The sequence below is a fragment of the Dryobates pubescens genome, chromosome 25, assembly GCF_014839835.1.
Source record: "Dryobates pubescens isolate bDryPub1 chromosome 25, bDryPub1.pri, whole genome shotgun sequence".
NCBI lineage: Eukaryota > Metazoa > Chordata > Aves > Piciformes > Picidae > Dryobates > Dryobates pubescens.
This window is the reverse complement of record NC_071636.1, coordinates 9,867,717-9,891,758: the sequence shown is the minus strand read 5'-3', so window position 1 is coordinate 9,891,758 and position 24,042 is coordinate 9,867,717. Positions and strand designations below refer to the sequence as shown.

The following is a 24,042-nucleotide window of genomic DNA, read 5'->3' as shown; positions in this document are numbered from 1 at the left end:
CAGGACTTCATATAGGTTTGGCATCGCAGAACTGGATACTACAAATGAGTTTAAACAAACATCTTATGATCATGTAAGGCTTGATCCTGGTTTAAACAACAAAAGTGAGGACCACTAGATTAATTTCATTCAACTCAGTGGAGCTAAACCAATGTAGAACCAGAGCTAATAAGACCACAGTTGAATCTGCCAAATGTTTATGGAGACTCAACTTCTTCTATAAACCCCATATCAATCATACAAGTGATTTTAAGTGTTAATTTTAAAGTGCTTATAAAATTATTCTTTTATTACAACTATCTCCAACTGCAGGATATGTGATGGATGTAATGGCAGAGGCTAATGAAATGCCTTTAAACTCATTTTGAATTTTAAAAAGGAGAGGGGGGGGAAAATGCAGTGTGTAAAACCCACCCAAGTTCTGCCTTCCTGTTATTTATGTCTGGTGGGAGGTACAACAACAAAAGACACAGGATGTGGTCTCTGAAGGAAGAGGACAGCAGCAGTGTTTAACCATCCCTCACTGCAGGTATACAAGTAACATCAAGTAACATCACTGATGTAATTACACACACAGGTCAACTGGGAACAGAACCTAACAATCTGAACCAAAGCGACAGGCAGGAGTGGGGACAGGAGAGAGCGCACTGCTACAAGCGGGGATTAGGAGCCAACAGAACAGGCAACACATTGTAAAATCCTCTGAGTCAGCAGTTACCATGAGCTGCTGGGTTTCTTACCAACCTTCCTTAACTTGTAAATGTTACAAGATTTAGCAGCTATATAATAATTTTTCATCTATGTCATAGAGGAGTCATCATTATTGTATTGTATAACAAAAGGAAGAGAGAAGAGATATTTCTCTGAACTTTAAATAGGCAGCAACACATCAGACTAAAGGAACTCTGAGTGAAAAACTAAATCTCAGTAAGCCAGCGCAGAAACCTGCCTAATATATTGTGCTTTGTCTAAGGAAACGTAAAGGTCTCAGATAAATGATGATACTTCACCACTCTTCAGCTGGTACTGATCCAACAGAGGCATGAGATTGGGAAAACGTTTAAAAACATCTAATTCTATTTTATGAGACCATAGCTTATTTGTCAGAGGTCTCCCCTGACTACTTTTAAGCATCCTGAGTTGAGTTTTGATATTATGAAATTCCTCAAGCAGCGACGGTAGCGAGGGCTTGTGTGTGTAAAAAGCTTATTTCAATTTGCCCCACTGAATGCTAACAAATAACTTAATCACTTTGTTCTAGAAAGTTTGGCTTTTGGTGCTTCTTCCTAAATTTTCTTCATTCTTTATTGCCTGACTGATTTATTTCCTCTGCTCTGGAAGTTACAGAGGAAAGAAGAGTTGCTTGGCAGTATGATGTGCTATTGCTGAACTCAGCTGTTTATGGCTTTCTGGCAGATGTTTCTGCTTCAAAGACAGTGTGAGAAAAAAATACACATGCAGAAGTTCCTCCCCCCACAACTGTGCATCTTTTGTCTCTTGTCTTCCACTGCCTGCAAATCACAACGAAAGCCACATTACAATAGCTGCTAAGACATCCAAGCAATGCCAACTGTCTCACACAAGTAAGAACTGACCTCACCCCAAATTAGATTGCACAATTTAAAGTGCCAAGAGAAAAAATGAACAGGAGTGTCAGCCCATGAATGTGCTGCACCAGAAAGAGATTTGCACAGATAACCTCACTATGAGTTACAGCTTGTGACATGGAAAGCAATTGGGATTACTGTGTACAAGAGGCAGAAACACGGCAGCTTTTGGCCGAAGACAAGTGGGATAACCAGCTTCTCCTACTGCATATTGTGGGAGCTCTGCAAAACACATGCTTAGACCTATGTAAAAGGCTGAAGTAGACTCTGTGTTTTCTAGTCACTCACCAAGAAATTATTACTTTGTCAGATACCAACAAATAATCTTCCCTTGGACATCAGGAATTACAGTTATTATCAAACCCATCTATCAATTTGGAATGGATAAAAAGCTGTTGTCTCGTTATTCCATGATTGCACATCTTACTCTGTTTAATATGTGCGGGGCTGTGCTCCATTTACATAATAATGAAATAAACCAATAAACCAACCTGACTGGAAAGGAGGGAAGGCACTGACAGCAGCTTTCTCAGCAAGGCTGGGTTATTGCATGCAGTGGCTAAGCCTCCAGCATTTGATTTGGATAAGCATGTAAAAAGTTTTTCCAAACTATACAGAACTGCTGAACAAAGAAATGTGATGCTTTCACTTGAGCAAGAAATATGTGAAGAATGACTATTCTCTTGGTGCTTCAGTCCTGCTGCTTCCCAACAGCCCCAGCAACTCAAAAAGAGATTAAAAAGAAAATTTAAAAAAAAAAAAAAGTTTAAATAATAAATAAATAAATGAGGACAAATAAAATGAAATAAAATTAAATACATTTCTTTGAACTGGGATGGAACTTCTGTAGTGATCTCATTTAATGTATTTCATTATCTTATATCTAGTAATTAATTTCTTCTCTGGAAGGGAAAACTCACAGGAGTGCCTTACTTCTTGGCTAATACTGTGTTAACTATAAAGACTACTGGAGAATTTTTTGAATGGTCAGGATTCAGTGTAACACTGGTTGGGTTGAAATCCAATATGAAAATCCATTTCAATTGTGCCTAACAACAGGCTTTCAAAAACGTCATCTTAGATCGCAATACCTTGCTTTGAGTTTCCAACAGAAGAGAGAAAATTGCAACACACCTGATAAGAGAGAAAATACTTTCAATGTAGTGTCTTCTACAACACCTGTGCAGACCCTGTTGGTTTTCTGCCTCAGCCTTGGGCTGATACAAAGCAGGTATTTATGCTGCTGACAAGTTCAACACAAATTTCTACTGAAACAACTAACTGATAATAATGGCATCATTTATTTGGATTATGGTAAGGCCAACACACTAGATATGGATCAGGGCCTCACAGTGTTAGGTGCTAGATGAAAACTAGACAGAGGAGTGTTGTTGCTATGACAATTACTATAGTTTTCTTAAATTTGATCCTTCTGAACTTGCATTACTGAAAGGATTGAAAAGAAAGGGTCCTTCAGGCTCAGCGACAGTCCTTGTCCGTGAGGCCTCCTGCAGAATTCACTCTTCCTTAATGCAAGTGAAGGGTGCCCAATAAGTCAAACCCACTCAGGATTCCTAGGGTTCAACAAATTGTCCTGCTCCCACAATTACCTGGTAAGACAGTAAGGACTAAGAAACAAATATTCCCTCCAAGACAGTTTGTACAGACACTTTCTTGGACACTGCAGCACAGTGAAACAATGGCAACAGAGCATCCGCCTCCTTCCTGCAACAGCCTATTTCTGAATGAGACACGAGAGACATTCTTCATCCTTCCTCCCTCCCCAGCTCGAGGCTTAGATAAACACTCCTCACATTCAAAGCAGCAAAAAAGGAGCCATATGAAAGGCTCCTTTGGGAAGCAACCTTCTAACCCTAGTCTTCTGTGCCCTAGAAAAGATTTTGTTACAAGGCTCAGCTGGCTGATCCTTCACCATATGTGCAGATGTCCAGTGTGTCTTTGGCACCTACAGTGTATGCTGGAGACATCTGTGCCCTAATTTGACCTGAAGCAGGCATCCTAACAGAGAGAGAAATCTTAAAATGCAAAGACAGCAGGTAGAGATAAATTATTCAGGAAATCAGATGAGAAAGGGTGGAGGAAGAGGATCTTTCAAGCAGTAGGTAAAGGCTTAGCTATATTATTCCTGATACTATTACTGACAGCTACATGCAAACACTCCCATGTGTCATTTTAAGCAGACAGATGCACATCACAAGAATGATTCACCTTGAAATCTCTGAGGGCTGCACTGTAATTTGCCAGCAGCCAAAAAGACTGCACCTAATTTGCACCAAAATATGCATGCTGCTTAAAACAAAACGCTCAGGAGGCCATAATGCTTGGTCACATGTGACTTCCTCATAAATTAGTGGAAACTGTTTCTGTTTCAGGATTTAATGGTAAAAGAGAGCCACTGCTGACACCTTGCTCTCATCTCCACAGTCTGCACAAATAATTTTCTACAGACGTAGATGTGACCTCATGAAGATGTATACAACTTCCCCATCGTCTACTACTAGAGCAGAGCGTGGGCCATCTCGGCTCTGATCCTGTCTCAGTCGGAAGGATAAACAACAGCAATGAAAAAAATCCTGACCTGTCACCACCAAACATCTGTGCCCTCGTGAAAATCATGTCCTCTGCACGGTTTTGAGGTCAGCAGACACCACTGCCACTCTGCTGAGCTCCGCAAACCATTCTGACCCAAAACTGTGCCAGGGAAAGATGACCCAGATTCCAAATTAATGAATAACATCTACCCTGCCCATAATGTCTGAACGTTCTTCCCTGTGTCCACATGTTGGGCACAGACTGTCTTCAGGTATAGCCAGCCACACACATTGCACCACTTAGAGCTTCTCAAGTTTGACTCATGTTGTAGGTGTACATTTTACTTTTACACTCACAAGAGAATTCACTTCACTGACATCCTTCGGAAGCATATGGTGCTGCCAGACAGAGGAGAGACCTGCACAGAATTGTAATGGATTTGTTGCTTCCCTCCAAGTCCTGATGATATGAAACACAACCTGGTAGCATCGTTAGCTGTTTCCATGTGAATGAAATGATACCCAGACAGCCTTTAAAAGAAAGAAACAAATTCAAAAATATGTGTGTGCATGTGGCGAGAGGGAATAAGTGATTGTGACATAGTCTGAAACATAAACATAACATCTGGAAGCACTCTTCCCAAGCCTGCCTCTTTATCAGACAGATGGCTGGAGAGCTGTAAGCCCATGGGCCTCTCAAAAGGTTCAAGGCCAAGAGGATAAAGTGCTACATCACAGCAGTTTTCCATTATGTCAGTTTTTCTAAATGTCTTCTTTCTCCCACACTCAGTTTCTCTAGTCTGTTGACAGAAATCAAAAGCACTGGGTGCCTCCAGTCCTCCAAAACCGAAGTACAATGTGCATGGGCAGAAATAGCAGCCCATGAACAGTCTGAAAGCAGCCTGTTCCAGCCCACTTCCAGGTCTGAAGGGGCAAGAGGAGTTAGACCTAAATTAGTCCCAGTCACTGCTGCTTAGTTCTTGGCAGTGCAGTTGTAGGACGGTCTGGCTTTAGCAGAGAAGCCAGTTTAAGAAATTCCCCTAGCCCTCCTTGCTCCTACCCTTAACCCATGCTGACAGCACACTAGCAGGTGGAGGTGTGCCAGTAAAACAAATGAACGACAAAAAAACCCCACCCACAAATAACCAAACCAAACCAACCAACCAACAACAATAATCATTTTAAACCAAATAAAAAGTACTTAGGTTAAAAATCACACTTGCTCTTACACCCTGTGGTGCCCATCCAGAATAAAGCCTTTTCACTGAAGCTGTTCTCAGGGTAGATGTGGTATACCATGAAACAACCACACGAAAATTACAGAAGCAACACTAAGATTTGGAAATGGTTAATAATAACCAAAAATCTCTCTTCATCATAAGTGCAGAGTCCTTCAACTGGGAAAGAATAATAAACTGCACCTGTACTGGTTAGGAGGTGATTTGCTGGAGAGCAGCCCTGTGGAGAAGGACCTGGGAGTCCTGGCGGATAACAGTCTGTCTATGGGGCAACAATGTGCCCTTGTGGCCAAGAAGGCCAATGGGATCCTGGGGTGCATTAAGAGGAGTGTGTCCAGCAGATCAAGGGAGGTTCTCCTCTCCCTCTACTCTGCCTCGGTGAGACCTCACCTGGAATATTGCATCCAGTTTTGGGCTCCCCAGCTCAAGAGGAATGGGGATCTACTGGAGAGAGTCTAAGGCAGAGCTTCCAGGATGATTAAAAGGACTTGAGCTCTGCCCTATGGTGGGAGGCTGAGAGCTCTGGGGCTTTTTAGTCTGGAGAAGAAAAGACTGAGAGGGGATTTAATAAATGCTTATGTATATCTGGGGACTGGGTGTCAAGCGGGAGGGGACAGGCACTTCTCTGTTCCACGCTGCGACAGGACAAGGGATAATGGATATAAGCTACAGAACAGGAGGTTCCACCTCAACATGAGGAACTTCTTCACTGTGAGGGCCAAAGAGCACTGGAACAGGCTGCTCAGAGAGGTTGTGGAGTGTCCTTCTCTGGAGACTTTCAAGACCCATCTTGATGTGTTCCTGTGTGACCTGTGCTAGATTCTATGGTCCTGCCCTGCAAGGGGGGCTGGACTTGATCTTTGAGGGTGCCTTCCAACATCCTGTGATCCTATGATCTACCCCAAGGACACATTTCAAAGCTACCAGCTTTCCTCCAGAAAAAAGAAACAAGGGAAAACAAGTGACAAAGCAGTAGTCTAAGACTTGTTTTCACTAATCAACACTGTTGTTATTCTCATCAATAGCTACTTGAATCTCAGCACAAATTGCATTATCAGGCACACAAACACTGCTGATTTCAAGCTGTTTTCTGTTACTTGCTATAGCGGTAAAGTCTTTCTGAATAAATCTAAGTTAAGAAGCTATGGCTCTTGGCTTTAGCAGCACAAATGCAAAGAGAAGAAATATTACTAAAAAAAGGAAAAAAGTAAAAAAAGAGTGACCCACTTAAATTGTCAAAATGTAATGGCAAACAATTCTTGATGTGATGTATCTAAAATACGTCCCTTGGTTTTTAGTACTTATCTAATGTGCAAGCTTCTAAGTGGTGTTGCGTTCAGATAGAAATTGCTTGTTTCAAAGTGCTTACAATGTAATTATATCCACACACTAATGATAGTAGAAATATGCAAGAAAAGCAAAGCAACATGGCAACAGAAAGGAATAATTTTATTGAGTATAGGGTTTTGTTTCCAAGGACATGAAGAGGCAAGAGGGCAATGGTTCTCCATGGTGCATCAGGGAGGTTTCCAAGTAACTAAGAGCAGACAGAGAAAGGCCAGAATTTCCTGTCCATGTGCTTGACAACTCACTGTATCACTCACCCCATTATGGCCAGAATGAATCCTGGATGCAGTTTTATCTGGCTACCACAAAACAGTTTGTAGGAGGCAGCACTCCAACACACTGAGAATCTATTACCAATGTAAGTAATATTTGGACTTCACAACTAACTGAAATGTGTGACAATACAAGGGGAAAGCCAAATTACTCCTGCTGGTTGCAACGGAGGAATAAGGCCCAAGTGTAGAAGACCTCCCATTCTCCTTTCATGTTAGCTATTTCCCCGAGCTGTACTAGAAATAACTGGTCATGTAAAGATGACTAGCTTACTATGGTCTTGACAAGCTCTGGGAATGTTCATAAAACATTCAAGAACTACAAACTTTCATTTACTTGCTTTTCAGAAGCTCTTTTGCAAAGACAGTGGGGAACACCTCTTTCTTCTTAAATTAACCAACATATTTATGAGCTGGTGGGTTTGCTGAAAGAGAAAATGAACCTGTGTTGATGCTGGAACCCCAGAAGAGCACCCTCACACCTGTGCTGACCTTGCTAGAGAACTGCACATCACCCAACTAAAAAAAGCTGGTGACAGCATCAAAAGATCCCATTAGGGACTTGCAACTCTCAACCAAATTAAATTAGCTTAATAGAATATTTGTGCTCTGCACAGAGGGCTCCATGTGACACTGTAATGCCTACTACCTTGTAGACTTTTCCACTAGGATCTCAATACACACATGCCCAGGTTTCCCTATCCAGCTTTTCCTGGTACATAAACATTTCAATCAAGGCCAGGTTTATCATGCTTTCAGAAGACAGCAACTATTTACATAGAGAAATGAAAAGGTATTAATTAAAACATTGACTTTTATTTGCATAATTAGTGCTAAAAATATTTGTATGGGTTAATTAGACTCTATGCAAATTGGATTGAGAAAATTTAATTTGGGGTTTGACAACCTGACTATTACAGTTCTGCAGTTGCAGAGTCCTAAAGCCATCTTCTCCCTTTCTAAATGTTTTTTGGGTTTGGTTTGGTTTTTTTACTTCTGTCAGGCTCAAGATACATTTTTCCTTTCCCTTTACACTCCCCTCTCCCAGACTCTGCCCTACAAATCTCACTAACTGCAGTGATACCAAGAGTAAATACATTGAATCAGTGAGCTGCTCATGACAAGAGAAATTACCACACTTTACAGGAGTCTAATATTTCCCAGGCACTCTGACTGGGCACAGAATACAAATGTTAGAATCTGCTCAGTTTTTCTGTACCTGAAGACAGTACAAAACAACTTCATGGGAAAGCAATAAGCAACCCAGCATTCACCCAAGATTTTATGATACTTTTCAATGAGCCCAGGTTTGAGGCTAATAATAAGCATAGCACTAGGGAGGCTTTGCTGGGATCTGTACAAGGAAATGCTTTGAGTAGACCAACGTAGAGCAGAGTGCTGAGAATTCCTTAAGATGCTACCCCAAAAGTGCTGAGAATTCCTTAAGATGCTACCCTGCAAGAGCAAAATAATTTCCACTGAAAGCTGCAATATACAACTTTACTATGTGCTGCAGGAGACAATCATACTTACTAAAAAAGCACTGCTTTTATGTCTGTGAAATAACCAGACCAAGTCTCAGTAAAAACACATTAAACAGGAAAGCAGGCGCTGGCAGGCCAGTTCATACCAGCGCTCCCTGGAGTGCACTGCTTTGCCTCTGACAGTTACCAGTGAATGGCTTAGCACAGGAACCTCCAGTGCTGGAAGAAGTAATTGTTTGCAAAAGGGGATTTTTCTGTATTACATAAGAGACACTTAAATACTGCAAGGTTTGAATTATCCTGTACCGGTGCCTGGAAGTTGTGGAGGAATTTATTGCTTGCTCGATGAACCAGCCACAGAGGCTGTGATATGTTCAGAGAAACAAGGTCAAAACTATCAGGCCAAAAAATTACCTTCAGTAAAAACCTTTAAAATTAAGGATATTCATATTCATGCCAAAATGACACCTCTTGCCCTCCATCCCCATGTAGGCCTATTCGATTCATTTTTTAATTTAAACTGATGAATTTTATTACCTGGAAACTGAGATGCCCTGTTATAGATCAGCAGATGGTACCATAGTTAACATAAGTATCTCCAGATTTCCAGGCTACAGGTTTAATAGCTTTGAGTAGTGGTAATATGAGCCCTAAGTCTTTCAACCAGTGAATGGAATCATGGATATAAATGAGTTTAATGTGCTGAGAATATGAGGTTTCATACCTGTTCCTTGAACTTGGTGCTATCCTCTGACAAATAACTGTCGTGGTTGAGTGCTTTCCACCATTCCCCACCTCTTGTTTCACATCCCACTGCCGGGGGTCACTTGTCTTTGCACTGAGAATGTTCACACCTTTCTTCACCTTTGCCCTGTTGGAAATAGCAATTGTAAAAAGTTTACAAGAGAGTCATTCAGGACTGCGATCTGCCAAATGTAGTATGGAAACCTTAACGCATCACCTTAAAGCCGAGTATTAGATACGTCTCTAAATTCATTAGTTAATATGAGAGTAGGGTCAGGAAGGCAGATCTAAGACAACATATCACTTAGAATCAGAGAATCATGCAGGTTGGAAAAGCCCGTCAAGGCAGACCTTCTTTTGGACACAAGCAGCTGTGTGCCTTTACATGTTCTGCCAACAGCAGGCTGGAGTTATGATGAGGAATAATGAAGTGTAGGAAAACCTGCACTCAAGAGTCTTTTCTCTATTTTGCCAATAATTTCTCCCAAAGATAAACTTGTCCCAACACAAAAGACTCAGGAAGGTTCAGTTCGTCTCTACCAAGACAAATGTGTGTTTCAGCTTTCCACAGAGGAATAGTTCCCTGGAGGTTTTTAAATAACATCTTTTTATTCCATATGATATTCTTCTAGTTACCAGTGGAAAGGTTGTTCTTTTCTGCCTGAAAAATCCCTCTCTGACAGATTCCCGAGGAAATTTCTGTTTGAGCTCTCCAGCCTGAGGAGAATATAGCTGTCAGTTAAGACAAGACCTCATAACTTAGAAATGTTCTTATAGGATGGAGTTTTCTGCCACTGTTATGTCCTGTGGAAAACTTAACTGTGTTTATCTAGTGATGCTATTAGCAGCAATAACTGTATGGAGGGTTAATTAAAGAGCACTTGCTTAATTAAGGAAGATTTGCATAAAGGACTCCCAGCAAAAATGCTATTTGGGTGCAGAACGTTTAACCAGGAATGAGAACTACAGATACCAACACAGCTTCTCCCTTCAGAAGACAATGAGGGACAAAATTGCACCAACCCTCCCTACTCACACAAGATGATGAGTTATGTGGGGACCAGGATGCCAACTATAAATGTCATGGCTCGGTGAGGAGCCTGGCATCAGCATCAGATGGAGAAAGAAAGGGCTGCCTAAATTCACACCATCAGAGTACAGCCATTGTAGCCTTTACTCAGCAGAAACTGTTTTCACCATAGCAAAGAGGCTAAAGCACAGTGAGAAAAAAAAATAGTTAAATACTTATGCAACACAAAATGTTAGTTATTGAGCAGAAATCATCACCTAATGAGATGATGATATCTTCTTGACATTTAAGGCTCAGCAACTAAATTCCAGGCGGGGGGGAGGAAGGGTCTTTTTGCATCTGTAGACACTAAAACACTTAAAAAACAGTGATAAATGACTGAGAGTGTACTTGTCTTCTTGTTGCTGTTTTTCAGCAGTGAGACAAACACAATGTAAGGTTTTGAAAAGGAGAGGTGTTTCTTAGTACAAAACCACAAGTGCTTAATTCTCACATTTGTAACATGAAACACGCCAGAGCTTCACAGATTTCTCTCTTCCTCTGCACAAACCTGATGAGTTTCTAATGTCTTCAGCTGAGTTACTCAGAAAACAGAAAAAGTAAAGGGAGAATCTAACCCATTGCTGAAGACTCATTGAAGATCTAAGCCCCACTAAGTTTTCCAGCATATTGCAGTTCAAACAAATGATCAATAAATAAACACCTCATCAATATGGAAACACTAGCATCTGACTTGAAATCTGTATAAATCCACCAGGAAGTTTTTGGTAGTACATATTTTAGGACATACTTTGATGTATTTTAGGCTATTGATATTTACCAACTACAGAGAAGTTAAAAACGATCATTTAACTACTTTGTTCAGCTGTTCCTTGAGTTGGGCTCTGAACTGGCATAACATTAGTCAAAATGGATTTCCTCATGTTCAGATTTTCAACAGAATTAAACTTTGTCAGCAGTTGCAAATTGCTCTTCCCACCATGTAACTTGACAGAGTCAATACCTGGACTCTTGTTAATTAGGACGGACATTTTGTATGGCCAAGGTTAGTGGTAAAATACACTGCCAGAGGATGAAAGACCATGGCTACGATGCCATTTTGTTAATTAACTACAGTTTGGGGCATTAAGTTGAGTGGTTTTCACACATGCCATTATATAAAGCCCATTAAAAAAAAAAATTCCATCCCAGGGTAAAGTAGGTTATGTTTAGTGAGAAAAATCAATGTTGTGATTGCACTTAGCACTGGAATTAGGGTATGAACACCCAGAAGATTGACCTTCCTAAATAAATATGCAGAAGCACAATTTGCAACTCTGCCTCTAAAAAGGGCATTGAGTTTTATGTAACAAGGTCAATGGATGAATCAGAACTGAGCCCCATACATTTTTAAAGGCAGTCTGCATGCATACGCTACAAAGTTTTCACTTACAGTTTTATTTACTTAGTGTTTGAGTGCTGGCAAGCAAAAGTCTATTTAATTCCCTACCAAAGATTCATTGACCTTGTTGCATGCTTGTGATTAAATATTAATTTTTAAATCAATAGTGCAAACTTTGTACATAAACACTTCTAAGTTATACTACCTCAACAAATCCTGATACTGAGGACCTGGCAGCCAAAGTGTTTGACAGTCTCCTGTATTTACCCACCTGATCTATGCAGTATATCTACATTTACCACGGTTACTTAAGGGAGGCAGGAGGCAGGTACAGTGACAATAAATGGAGATGACAAATAGCTGAAGTAGTCCAGATTTCCTTCATGTGTGGTTCTCCAACTGATAAATTCTCCTCTTAGCCATGTCTGCTTATTTACATGTAGATAGGCGTCCTCACACTGAGGCTTTTCTGCATGGCTCTGCAACCTGGAAGTATCCATCAGCCAATATTGTCAGCTGCGATTTCCACTCTAAAGTGGAGTTAAAATCTTCCTCTCCAACATTATTCTAGACAGTAATGGTATTTTCAGTGGGTGGCACTAAATTACCTCTGTCATTTCAGCTACATGCTCTCCACAGTAGCAGTAACTAAACCAAGACCCCAACCCTGCTGCCCGGTAACAAGAAACACCCTTTCCTCTTTCTGAATCTAAACACAAACCCTGCTAAGCAAATCACCTACATATGCACAGAACTTAAGGACAGCAGCTCATTTAGTTGAGTTTGATTGTCTGTGTGCTGAAACTTAAGCAGAGTTTTTGATCTTCTGACAAAAGCAGACCTTGCAAAGGAAAGATGAAAGAAAGACCATCATTAAGAATAGCACAGAATACCAGAGGTCAGCTTCCAGGAATTCATCTGAATGGGGTTCAGAAGCTTTATGAACACATGGTAACCAGAACAGTGAAAGACTTCTCTTGCTTGAACTTCTAAGGTTAATTCACGGCACAAGAAATCTCTGCCTCAGCCTTGTCTCAAAATAACTCTCTCTAAATCTCTCAAATGGAGAGTTAAACCACTTTGCCGGCATTCAGAACAAGCAACATCTCAAAGACATTGCAGGAAAAGTCTCCAATTGCTTACCTAGAAATCATTACTGAATTTTTGTCAAAATCAAGTAAAAACATTCACTTACACAATCTCATAGCAAATGCATTTGTGTTAGTGTGCAGTTTCCAAGCAAATATTTCATTTCCAGATTGAACCTTTCACTTGTATACAAAGATTTCCATTTAGCACCATGTCTTCTTAACATGTCAAACTTAGGAAGGATGTTTCTAAATAATACATTACATCTTGATCAACTACAGAAGAAATTCTAGCTGTTCCATTTTACTGTGCACAAAGTGCTGCAAGACATCTCAGTAGTATTTAGACGTAATACCCCACAGTTACTAAAGACAGTAACTGAGAGGCAACTGAATCAGCAACAGCCAGAGCTGAAGATGTGACTTAGGACTTCAGGATCTCAAATTATAATCTCATATTTAAATCTTAATCTTGCTTAACTGCTATGGCAATGTAAGGGTTCTGCCACCTGCAGCAGTGGTATAGAGAGGGTGGACCTCTGAGTAGTCCATAAGTTCTTCCCATGCTGTATGATTTTTGCTGATGTATGCTAATCCTGGAGAACACCACCTCTCTTATTGCAGCTAAAATCATCTCAAAGCAGAGATGCATGCAGGACTGCTTTGTCTGGGTGTGCTGTGATACAGGTAAGTAATTTACCAGGAAAGGAAGAATCTGAAATGACAAGTAAACTAACAACACTTGAAGCTGATTAGAAGTCCCTGGCTGTACAGGGCCTTAATTGCCTTTAGACTGGCACGAACGTCTGGCTGACTCACCGGCAAGCTAGGATGGTAGTGCTCATCAGTGGAGGATTTAGCTTCCTGTATGGTTCACTTAAAAGATGAGATAAACAGCAATGTCAGTGCCAAGGAAGTGCAGAAGCATGAAGTGAGGAGTGGAGGACCAGGGCAATACACTCCGCAGCAGCAGGTACCTCTTATGTGGGTTACAATATTGTCAAACTGCACTCCAACGGAAAGCTTACACAGCAGCTTAGGTAGGCAAAACTGCACTAAAGAATAAAAAGCCAAATCAGTACTAAATTCCTATAACCACTGAGTTTTGTAATATCTGAAATGGTTTTCCAGACACAAAACCTGCTGGCTCCTGGGTGTTTTCCAAGGGTTACACTTAGCTCTGCATCTCCTGTGCTCCCCACAACTAGCACACTATTCTTGGCATGCTGTACTTGAGCTCAGAGCAGTCTGGTTTGAGATCTGTGACCACTGCTTTCTACAGTCTCTTCAACTCATGTCTGCTGTCCAAACCACTGTGCTAGAAGCCTTTTCATAGGAATTATTGGAAATGCAAGTATTTGAGACAGATGCAGGCTCAGTCTACCTTGGGGGAGACCAGCTTAGCTACAAGGCAGCAGCTGGGTCACATGAGCCGAGTGTGGACACACCGCACCACACTATACTAGGCAAGGGAGTGGATGCTGGTGCTAAATCCTCTGCATTTCCACCCGTAAATCCTTGCCTGCTTGTATCTGTTAAGTTGGTGTTTCAACTTAACAAATAGTGACCCCTTTTGGTCAGTCTTCTCTGGAGCCTCAATGTTTCCTGCAGCTAACCTTCCATTTGCAGAAGCCTGTGACACTACTGACTGTAAAGGTCACATTGTAAGAAATTATTTTACTGTGTCTCCTAAAACCCTGGTGGCCTGTTTCTGGGCTGCACTTTACAGTAAGTCTCTAACCTTCCCAAGTTCTGCCAAAAAGATTTCAACTTCTTCCTGTCATGATTTAAGTTCACTCCTTTCCTTCTTTGTTCCTAGAGTAAATCAGGAGATTAAAGCCAGCTGCAGGAACCCATAAAACCCAGGCAGGAGACTAACCACAGCAATTAAGCAAGATTTGTTTTATTAAGTAAATCTTTTTCCTTTCATCTTGCTATGTGAAATGAGTTGCTGGATCTCACCATAGCTCTGAATGAACAGGACAGACATCTGCCTGGCAAAGCAATATTCATTAAAAGCCTTGTTGCTGGCCTTAGTTGAGAAGCCAAAAGCAGAACAGAAGAACATGACCTGGTTAGGCATGTCGACCTTTCAAATGTGCTCCTTTAATTTGCAAAATAGGCAGACTGAGTAAGTGTGATGAAGCGGCTATGGCTCTGCTGAGGGAATATGGGGGATCAGGTATCAGCTCCAAGCTTCCTGCATGCCTCCATACAAGCCACAGGAGCCCTGTTTGCCTCCATCCTACCCGAGCAAGGAGATTTCCACCTGTGTTTCACATGGCCACTTCTTTGCTGTGGAGGTTTTCATTTACAAGCTATATGCACAGGTAAAGGGCAAAAGGAAGTCCCACCTCAGCTGAGGAACTTAGGTACTAAATTTATTAGGTAATAAATTACTGTTAATAGTAGTATGGCAGATTTGGTTCCTATTAAGAAGGCCAGTCTGAAGGGGCATCCATGTAAGCATTTTGTTTTCTTTGATTTCTAGATATACAACACGGGCTAATCATCATAAAAGCGAGGATCTTGATTCTCAGAGCATCCTTCTCCACCAGGCATTTTCCTTCTCATGGAGTATCCAAGAAAAGGCCTTTGGGAAACAGCTTTTGTAAAAGAAAGGGTAAACATCCTTTAAAATGCCAAAAGAGCTAATCTCTAGGTATTTAGTCCTTTTCACTCCTTCCCCTTCTCCTTTCACTTCTTTGAATGCGGGTCTATTTGAAATACCTTCCAAAGGGGAGGGAAGGAGGGCAGGGGGAAGGAAAAAACAAAAGCCATGCCAAAACAAAACTCCAAATTTGACTCTTTTATTGTATAAACGCAGTAATCAAATTCCTAGGAATCTCCAAACCAGAATACTTCAGCTTCTGGAATAGAGGTGTAATTCTGGCAAGCAGCTGAGACAGATCACAGCATTTCCGAAACTTCCTCCGTCAGCACAATTGGAATAAATTTAGCTTACCCAAACCTGCATATTTTGGTGACTTCACTGTCCATCAAAACTATATAAATTCCTTCCATTGCCAGTGAAGAATCCTGGGATTCAAAATTGCTCAGGAGCTATTCTTCTGTAGTGTTTCTTACGTAACTAAAATTCCCTGAGACACTAGGAAAATCAGCTCTCCTTTCAATGGCAATAGGTGCTTCATATCCCTTGGGAAGCTTTGAAGAGCCCAGCTGCAAGGCACGAGGTGGATGCTGTCAGCTGAAATTTTTTTTTTTATATCTTTTTTATTTTTTTCCCCCTCCTAAAAAAAGATATCAACTCTGCTTTGGGATGTTCCGCTCACAGAATTCCTTAATTTGGACTGATTTCTTTGGTTAACTCTTTGCTAGCATTATCAGTCCTCCTGAGGTATTTGGTATCCTATGATTTATTTTAAAAGAAAAGGGAAAAGAGATGCTTTCTGTGAAGCTTGGATACTGCTACTTAAGCTACAGAGACTGACATTTAACCTTCTAATATACCTCACGGCAAAAACGGCTTTCTCTAGCACTGAATATTAATAGAACTAGTTAAGGGATTACAAGAAAGGCAGGAGGATAAAAGAATTTGAAAAACCCCACCAAACAACACAAACTAATAAAAGCAGGAGGGAACTAGAGAACACAGAGAACCTGGGTTTGTCTCCCAAGCAGAGAGGAAACCCAATGTGAATTTACAACCTGCTAACATTCTGCCTCCAGCAAAGATAGACACTGTAAACTCCTGACTTTCACAGAAGCTGTCACAGAGCTGCTACTGCACTTAACTCCAGCTCATCCTGCTTTCAGAGAAACAATCACATTTCAGCCCAGATGTTACTGAGGGGTTCTCAAATCCACTGCTGAGGCTGAGTATTTAAACTTGACGCAAGCTCAAAACAAAACAGAGCTCTTGCAATGGCTACCAAAAGCTGTCCTTGCCCTTTGCCTTGGCTAATTGCTTTATGGGGCCACTTAGGGCAAAACCACTCTTATCAGCTCAAAGTATCAGAGCAGTATCAAGGTAAGAAACCTGATGATCCAAGGTAAAAGAAAAATAATTCAAACAACTCCAGTTCAGCTTTTCTTAACTCCCCAATCCAAGACTCAAGAATTTCTTTGGAAATAGCATTTGTCAGCAACTCCCACAAATTTCCATGAAGCCTCAGCTCCCAGAGTCATTTGGAAGGAATCTTCCCAGCTTCTGCTTGACCATAACTGACCAGGGGACAGTCTGAGTTTGAAGCTCATGACTTTCCCTTTCCATTTCCTTAAAGAGTTAATTAGTAGAAAGACTCTTTTATTATGTGAAACTCAAAATAACCAATGAGTACAAGTCAAAGATCCATCTCATGGATGCTGCAAGGAAATAAGTTGATACATAATCACATCTAGGTAAATCTCCTGAAAAGCCTTTGTGACAGGATCAGTATCTGAGTGAACACTCATTTATAAATTCCTTATACAAGGAAATATTGGACACTGTGCTGTCTACTGAAAACTGAGTTGGAATAATCATCTCTCTCACACCAATACAAGCTTGCAGAGAGGGTCAGAAGAGAAGGACAGAGACGGGTGTTGAGTAAACAAAAAACCTACCGGGGTGAATCCAGAGTGCATATTTAGCTGCACATGCTAAATACAAGCTCACTGCCTCCACAGATCTATTTCTTTTTTTAGGACCAGAGACACTTTTCAGATAAGTAAATGCTTTGAGATTATATTCTCTACTACATGCAGTTTTTATTATTACAAAAAGAAATCTCTAAACTGCATATTTGTGACATTCCTCCAGCTGGCAGAGCCATAGCGGTGCTGAGGAAAATACTTACTGTTTGCAGTGGTTATTAGGATTATTACTTTGACTCCAAGTGACTTCCTGAAGTAATCTTCCCGTGCAGTCCCTTTGTGTTTTTAATCCCATCCGCACTCCCCCTTCAGCAGCTGTTACAAATACACTTCTGCTGTAAGCCGTGCAGCTACGAGGGTTGCGTTTCCTTTCCCTTTAGAAACAGAATATTGCCAAGACCTACGGCTAGACACAGGAAGGGGCAAGTGTCTTTAAAACATCAAGAAAGAGGAGCTATTCAGTCAAATAATTGCTTCAAATTTTATAGATCAGATTAGTTATTTGTATGAAAGATGAAAGAAAAGGCTGGTTATCAGGTGCTGCATTCCCAAGATGAAGCTCTGCCTCTTTTGTACTCTAATTGTTGACTCTAGCTTCAGTTGACTCGAGGATAGACCATTTTGGGGGCCTACAAGAAGGGGGCCTACAACAAGGCTGGGGAGGGACTTCTTAGGATATCAGGTAGTGATAGGACTAGGGGGAATGGAATGAAGCTGGAGGTGGGGAGATTCAGGCTGGATGTGAGGAAGAAGTTCTTCACCATGAGAGTGGTGAAACCCTGGAATGGGTTGTCCAGGGAGGTGGTTGAGTCCCCATCCCTGGAGGTGTTTAAGACCAGGCTGGATGAGGTTCTGGCCAGCCTGACCTAGTGTGAGGTGTCCCTGCCCATGGCAGGGGGGTTGGAACTAGGTGATCCTTGTGGTCCCTTCCAACCCTGACTGATTCTATGATTCTATTTTACCATTGCCTTGAGGAGAAGTCCTCCAGACAGCAGGCAATTTGCTGACTCTGCAGGTGCTATAATACTTGCCTCCATCCTCTTTGGAGTAGAGAGCAGCACCAGCCAGGGGCAACCTTTTGGCACAGATGAGTGCCAAAACTGTGATCAACAAAGCAGAAAGACTAAGAAAGATAACCACAGAATAAAAAAAAGAATTATGGCAACATGTTTCCTTTATTTCCCTCTACAATGACTCCAGCATTTGGTAACAGTTCTTGATTTGCTCAGCATAATCCTCAGACTTGTATTTAATCACTGTGATGCACAACAACTGCTGCTATTCTAAATTTTGTTTCAGAACACGCACACCTTGTGTTGTAATCTGCATGCAAGAGTGTGATAGAAATGCTACAAAGATGGTCTGCAGGATACAACAGACAGAACTTGAAGCTTTTATGTATGAATTGAGTCTTAATCTAGTAAATGCTGGCACCAATCTGTGCTATAGCCTCCAAATGGGGCTCTTTCATGCTTTAAGTTTGCCCAGCAATAGCACAAATCCCTATGCCCTGAGGCAGGTGCTGGTAGTTTGTGTATTTAGGTACAGATCTGAAGCCCCTGAGATTTCAGTTAAGTCAGCAAAAAATACCCTTGCTGACCTCAAGGGCCTTGGAACAGATGCCTGAAAAACACATGGGTTTCCATGGGGTCACCACCTGGCCTGCCAAAGCTAGTGGGCACGGTCAGCACAGCTGGGCTCTTGGTGGAAGTTCAGGTGGCTTGGGAGTGAGAAAGCAAAGCTAACAAATTGTGGATGCGATGTGGCTCAGGAAGTTCAAGTAACATAGAAAACTCCTATCATCCACCTACAGTTTCCCTTGTTATTTAAAAAAATAAAATAAAATATTCCCCCAGAAGTGACTGCATGGAGACACAGTTATCATTTTCTAATCTTTAAGAAATACCTCAAAACCTGGTGGTACCTGTATGCACTTGTCTGAAGATACACACAGAGAGTATTTCACACAAATAAACCAACCCAATCATTTTGCTTGTTTCTCTCCACTTAGTATTTTCTATGTCTCTCCCTCCACTTTGGCTTTCTCTTGGCTTTGCATACCTCTGCATCTCCTCTTGAAATATTCCCTTTTCACTTCTCTCAAATTTGTTTTCACCTTCCTCATTCATTTTGAAATGTGACCAAACCAGCTGAGTCACTGCTGAGTTACAGTTCTAATTCCAGCCCATCTATCCCTCTTTTCCTTTAGCTGCATTTAAAGGGCATCCTGGATCCAGACATAGGTCTTCAGTTTCTTATTTACCTGACCTTGGTTTGCCATTGTGTCACATCACAATGCAAAGGTATTTATTTTATTTCATTTTGCTCTCCAAAAGAAATGTAATGCCAAGAAATACAATAACAGTTGATGTCAAGAAGTATGGACTCATGGCCAAGTCACTCCACAATTATTTGCTAAGTTAAACGAAGAATTTATCTCAACTCCTACACAATTCCTTACTGGAGAAACTATGGCTTGACTTCATGATTTTGGCTGCTGTCCCTCCTAATCAGTTACCTGCCCCTCTTTAAGACATCCTCTTTCTGGCTTTAGGATACACTGTCAGAAAGCTGACTTGTCTCAGAGCAAAGGGAGCTCCTTAAAGTCTCCCCACATTACGTAAGTTGTATCCAGTTCCTGTTACAGAAATCCAGGAATCAATATCGACTGTAAGAGAAAAGAGCCTGTTCAGCCATGGGACTGTTACACAAAGGATTAGATACAAGAGCTCAGGCAGCAATCCACCTGGAAGTTGTTTTCCCTTTTGTATGTTCGGTTTGTCTTACTCCAGGCTCAAGTATCCAATGTACCAGCAATTACTGCTGCAGAGCATCTCAACCAGCCCTGACCTCTGCTGGGGGGTTGTCAAGGCTATCTTTCACATGGCCTATCTTTTCTTATAGAAAGCTACCAGTAAGAAAGGAAGGGAATAAGAAGTGCAATCCACATAGAAGTATGACTTGACACTTTTTCAATCATGGACCATTTACCATTTTTAACAGGATGAGAAGTTTTTGCATGGAGATGAGGATACCTTAGGAGTGAGCATTCAGATGCCTGCAGACTAGAAACCCCAAATCCACTGTTTATTGCTGTGTAGTTAATTTAGACGCCTTCAATTTGCCAGGCCCATTTAGGTCATTGATATTGTCTCAATGACCATTGTTGGACATGCCCAAGGACAACAGATCCCTTGGGCTTTCAACCATTTCAGCAGGACCTTTTAAGGAACCTTTTTTTTTTTTCCGAGGCCAAGGACAACTGTGAACAAGAAGCCAGAATGAAGAATGAAGTCTTGAGAGGTCAACAAACTGCTGAGCTCCTTTCACATATTGCAGGACTCAGCAGGAGGATTATGGGATGTATCACAAGAAAACCTGCTGTCAGTGAAAGCCACAGGCAACAGCTTGTTCCCGGATGCAGGCATTAAGGTCATGATATACTTAAGAAAAAACACCCACAAGATGAAATAGATCAACACATTTGTAACTCTCATTGTGCTCCTTCCTTCTCTTTGTGAGGACTGCAAATCAACATGAGTCACATGTCGTGGGGAGTCTGTTGGGTTTTTTTTGCCCCCTCGAGGACTCTCCCCAAAAGTCATTTCAATTCATCCAACTGCAGCCGGCTACTAACTGCAGGGATGAAAATCATTTCGGTTCAGCTTGATGCAGCAGAAACGCACCAGACCTAAATAGCATATGACAGGGCACAACACAAGCACCTGATTTAGGGTTGCACAGGCTTGGGCAGCAACAGAGGATTTGCTTTCTGAAAATGCTGAAGCAGCTACTCCCAGCACCGTCTGTATCAGCATAACAACATTCAAAATGAATGGGTGGGTAAAGCAGCGCGTGCATGGAGAGGTGAGCACGCACACAGAGCATCCCCTGCAATCAGACTTGAAGTGCTGCTACAGGACATCAGTCATGTCCTCATGTCCTCCTAAGATCTCCAACCTCCCATGCAATTTCTGTTTATAGTCATCCCTAGAGACAAGGGTCTTAAGTTGTGGAGATAAGGTTGGAAATGTCCTGAGTACACTCTAATGGTTCAAGCAGTTATAATTCACACAACCTCCTGATGTTCTCTTTTAATTTAGGAGCACCTAATTAATAAATTTCACATGCTCAGGACTGGAAAAGTTTCTGCATGTTGTTTTTTGGGCCAAGAAGGAATTTTTAAAGAAAGCAGTGTGGGCTTGCAGTGATCCTTCACTCCTTTTCTATGTTATTCTTCAAAGCATATCTAGAAATAGGAGAGAAAAACTTGGTCTACAGGTATCCTCTTGTTACAGTAACAAGAAGCCTGTCATTGCAAGGGATGTTTTAGCACTCATCCCTATCTACCAGCAAGATGATGAGGTTGTTCAGCAGCCACAGTGGTGTTACTGGACTTGGACTCTACACACACCAGTCTTATGCCTTAGCAAACCTTTGCCCATCTCCTAAGCCATTCAATTCCTTACTTGAAAGGCGTTAGATAAAACCACTAAGAGTTACGAGGTATACAACAACCAAGGCTATAGAGAAATGACAAGTACAAAGAGAGGAATATGAATAATATACAGAAGAGGCCATTATTCTGTGTACTGAGGGAATGTGTTTCTGCTCCTTGCAAAAGGAAGGATTTATCTTTTCCTGATCAGAGGTGACAAAGCTAGAGTGTTAATGCTAGAAAAACACAGAGAGGGCAGGAAGAAGGCTGCTAGCAATTTCACTTTGATTTCATCAGATGATCATCCAATTATACATTTAGTTTTTTGTGAGCAGCAGACCCTTTCACACTTGAAGTCTCCCAGGGGAGAGACAAATTACTAAGTCTCACAGATCTTTCTACAAAATTTCACACATATTTCAGTCAAGCAAGACGTCGATGGTCTCGATCTCCTGTCCTCTAGGTCGGACACAGCTCATGTTACTGACTTCAAAGAGGCAAGTCCGGTCATCAGGTACTAAGTCTTTTCTCAGTGACAGAAGTTTCATGCAGATAAAACTCCAGGCTTGCTCTGTTTCTGCCTTGCTGTGAATGATAATCAGTTCAGGCCTTTAGTACTCAAGTTGTCTCAAAATTACAGTACCTTCTTTCCATCTACCACTATGTCTTCTACTCTTCTGCTCCATTTCATGTGTCCCCACAAACTTGAAGCTGGGAATACTTACTAGCTCTCTGCAATGTCTACAATATCAGAAAACACCACATAAACGCAATTATAACACTTCTGCACCAAAGCTAGCTCATCTGCACCCATTACATACTCTGCTTTAATGCTTGCAGTACTCAATTTAATGTAAATAAAATCATGTCAGTGTGAGTACACTTCTAGCAAATAGGTGATACAGTAACCTAGATAAAACCGGAGATTGGACCATGGCATCATTATCAGTAGATATTGCAGCCTCAAGAAAAAAGCCAGAAGCTCTGCTCTGCTGTCATACTGAAGCATTATTAGAGAGTTTATACCCAAAAAGGGTTTGTTAAAAGAAAAGGGAAGAGAAAAACATAGATCATGAATTGCTGGGAGAGCCCTAATTTTGTTTAGATCAAACTACCTAATGTCCAGGTATTATCTATGCACACCTGGAGCTGAAAATTTATCACAATGCCACAGAAGTGTTGCTTCTGTCATGGAGAGGAAAAGCGGGTGCTAATTTTCAGCATGGAGGACCACTAAGCTGAATAAATATTAACAGTATGGTTGCATTACACAAAACAAAGCAGTTAATATGCAGAAAGCGTGCCAGCCTTGCAAGAAACCAGCACCGTGGTGGTGTAATACTGAGCTATCCAGCCATAGCACACACGTCCACAGGACCATCTCTGACTTCATTTTATGTCATATGCTGGGAGACTCTTTTCTGCCTATTTATGGTATTTTAAGGTGATCTTTTCAGCATATAAAAAGTGGCAGAAGAAAATGAGATAGACTGCACCAAGCAGATACATCTGATATACAGGGATGGCTGCAGGATCGGCTTCTTCATCAGCCAGCTGAAATACAGCTACTAAAGTATGCTTTTAGTCATCTTCTAATTTAGTCTTTCACTACCAACCTGCTCTCTCAATCCAATTTTACTGATTTTTCAGAACCTTGGCCACCCTAATCCTATTATATTGGTGATTTTCAAAAAGGGTTTGCTGCAATTGATTCAGAAAACAAACATCACCCCACCACCTGCTTCTATTCCTTATTCTCCCCTCAAAACAATGACTTCCCCTATCAACCCTCCAAAACTCTTCAGCACTTTGGAATTTATTTGGGAACAGATACTTATTTTTGCCTTTTTCTGCAGCCCTTCTATGTGGAATTTCCCAGCCTCTGCTTGCAAGAGTGGCATTTGGAAAACCAATGACCTATTTTTTATTCTGTATTTATACCTCTGCTATTCACAAAGCCTAAGGCCCCAGGATGAATGCATCTTCCCCAGTGCATGCTGGATCCTCTATGGGCTAATGACATTTGTCTAAAGCTTCTGGTAAAAACAGGGACTGGGAGCTGAGCTGCAGTAATACCAAGGGTAATGCGAGGTTCACAAAGGCAATAAATCCATCATGTGAGTGGTAGTGAGGAGATTTACTTTTTAGTTATAAGGCAGAGAGTTCAGGACTGGGAGGTTATGAAATCATTACTGGAAGAGAGTGGGGTCTAAAAGACCAAAGTTGTGTTTCTACAGTTGCGTTAAAACTTTTTATGAATGGAGT

General features: G+C 41.3%; 1 protein-coding gene across 1 annotated transcript in view; it reads right to left on the bottom strand.

Annotated features, from left to right (window-relative positions):
- The window catches only part of TMEM132C (transmembrane protein 132C), a 220,752-nt gene that overhangs the window by 89,577 nt on the left and 107,133 nt on the right, over positions 1-24,042 (bottom strand). Inside the window, exon 3 of the mRNA XM_054173119.1 lies at positions 9,225-9,371. Within this exon, the coding sequence (XP_054029094.1) occupies positions 9,225-9,371 (147 nt within the window). The remainder of the gene's footprint in view (positions 1-9,224; positions 9,372-24,042) is intronic.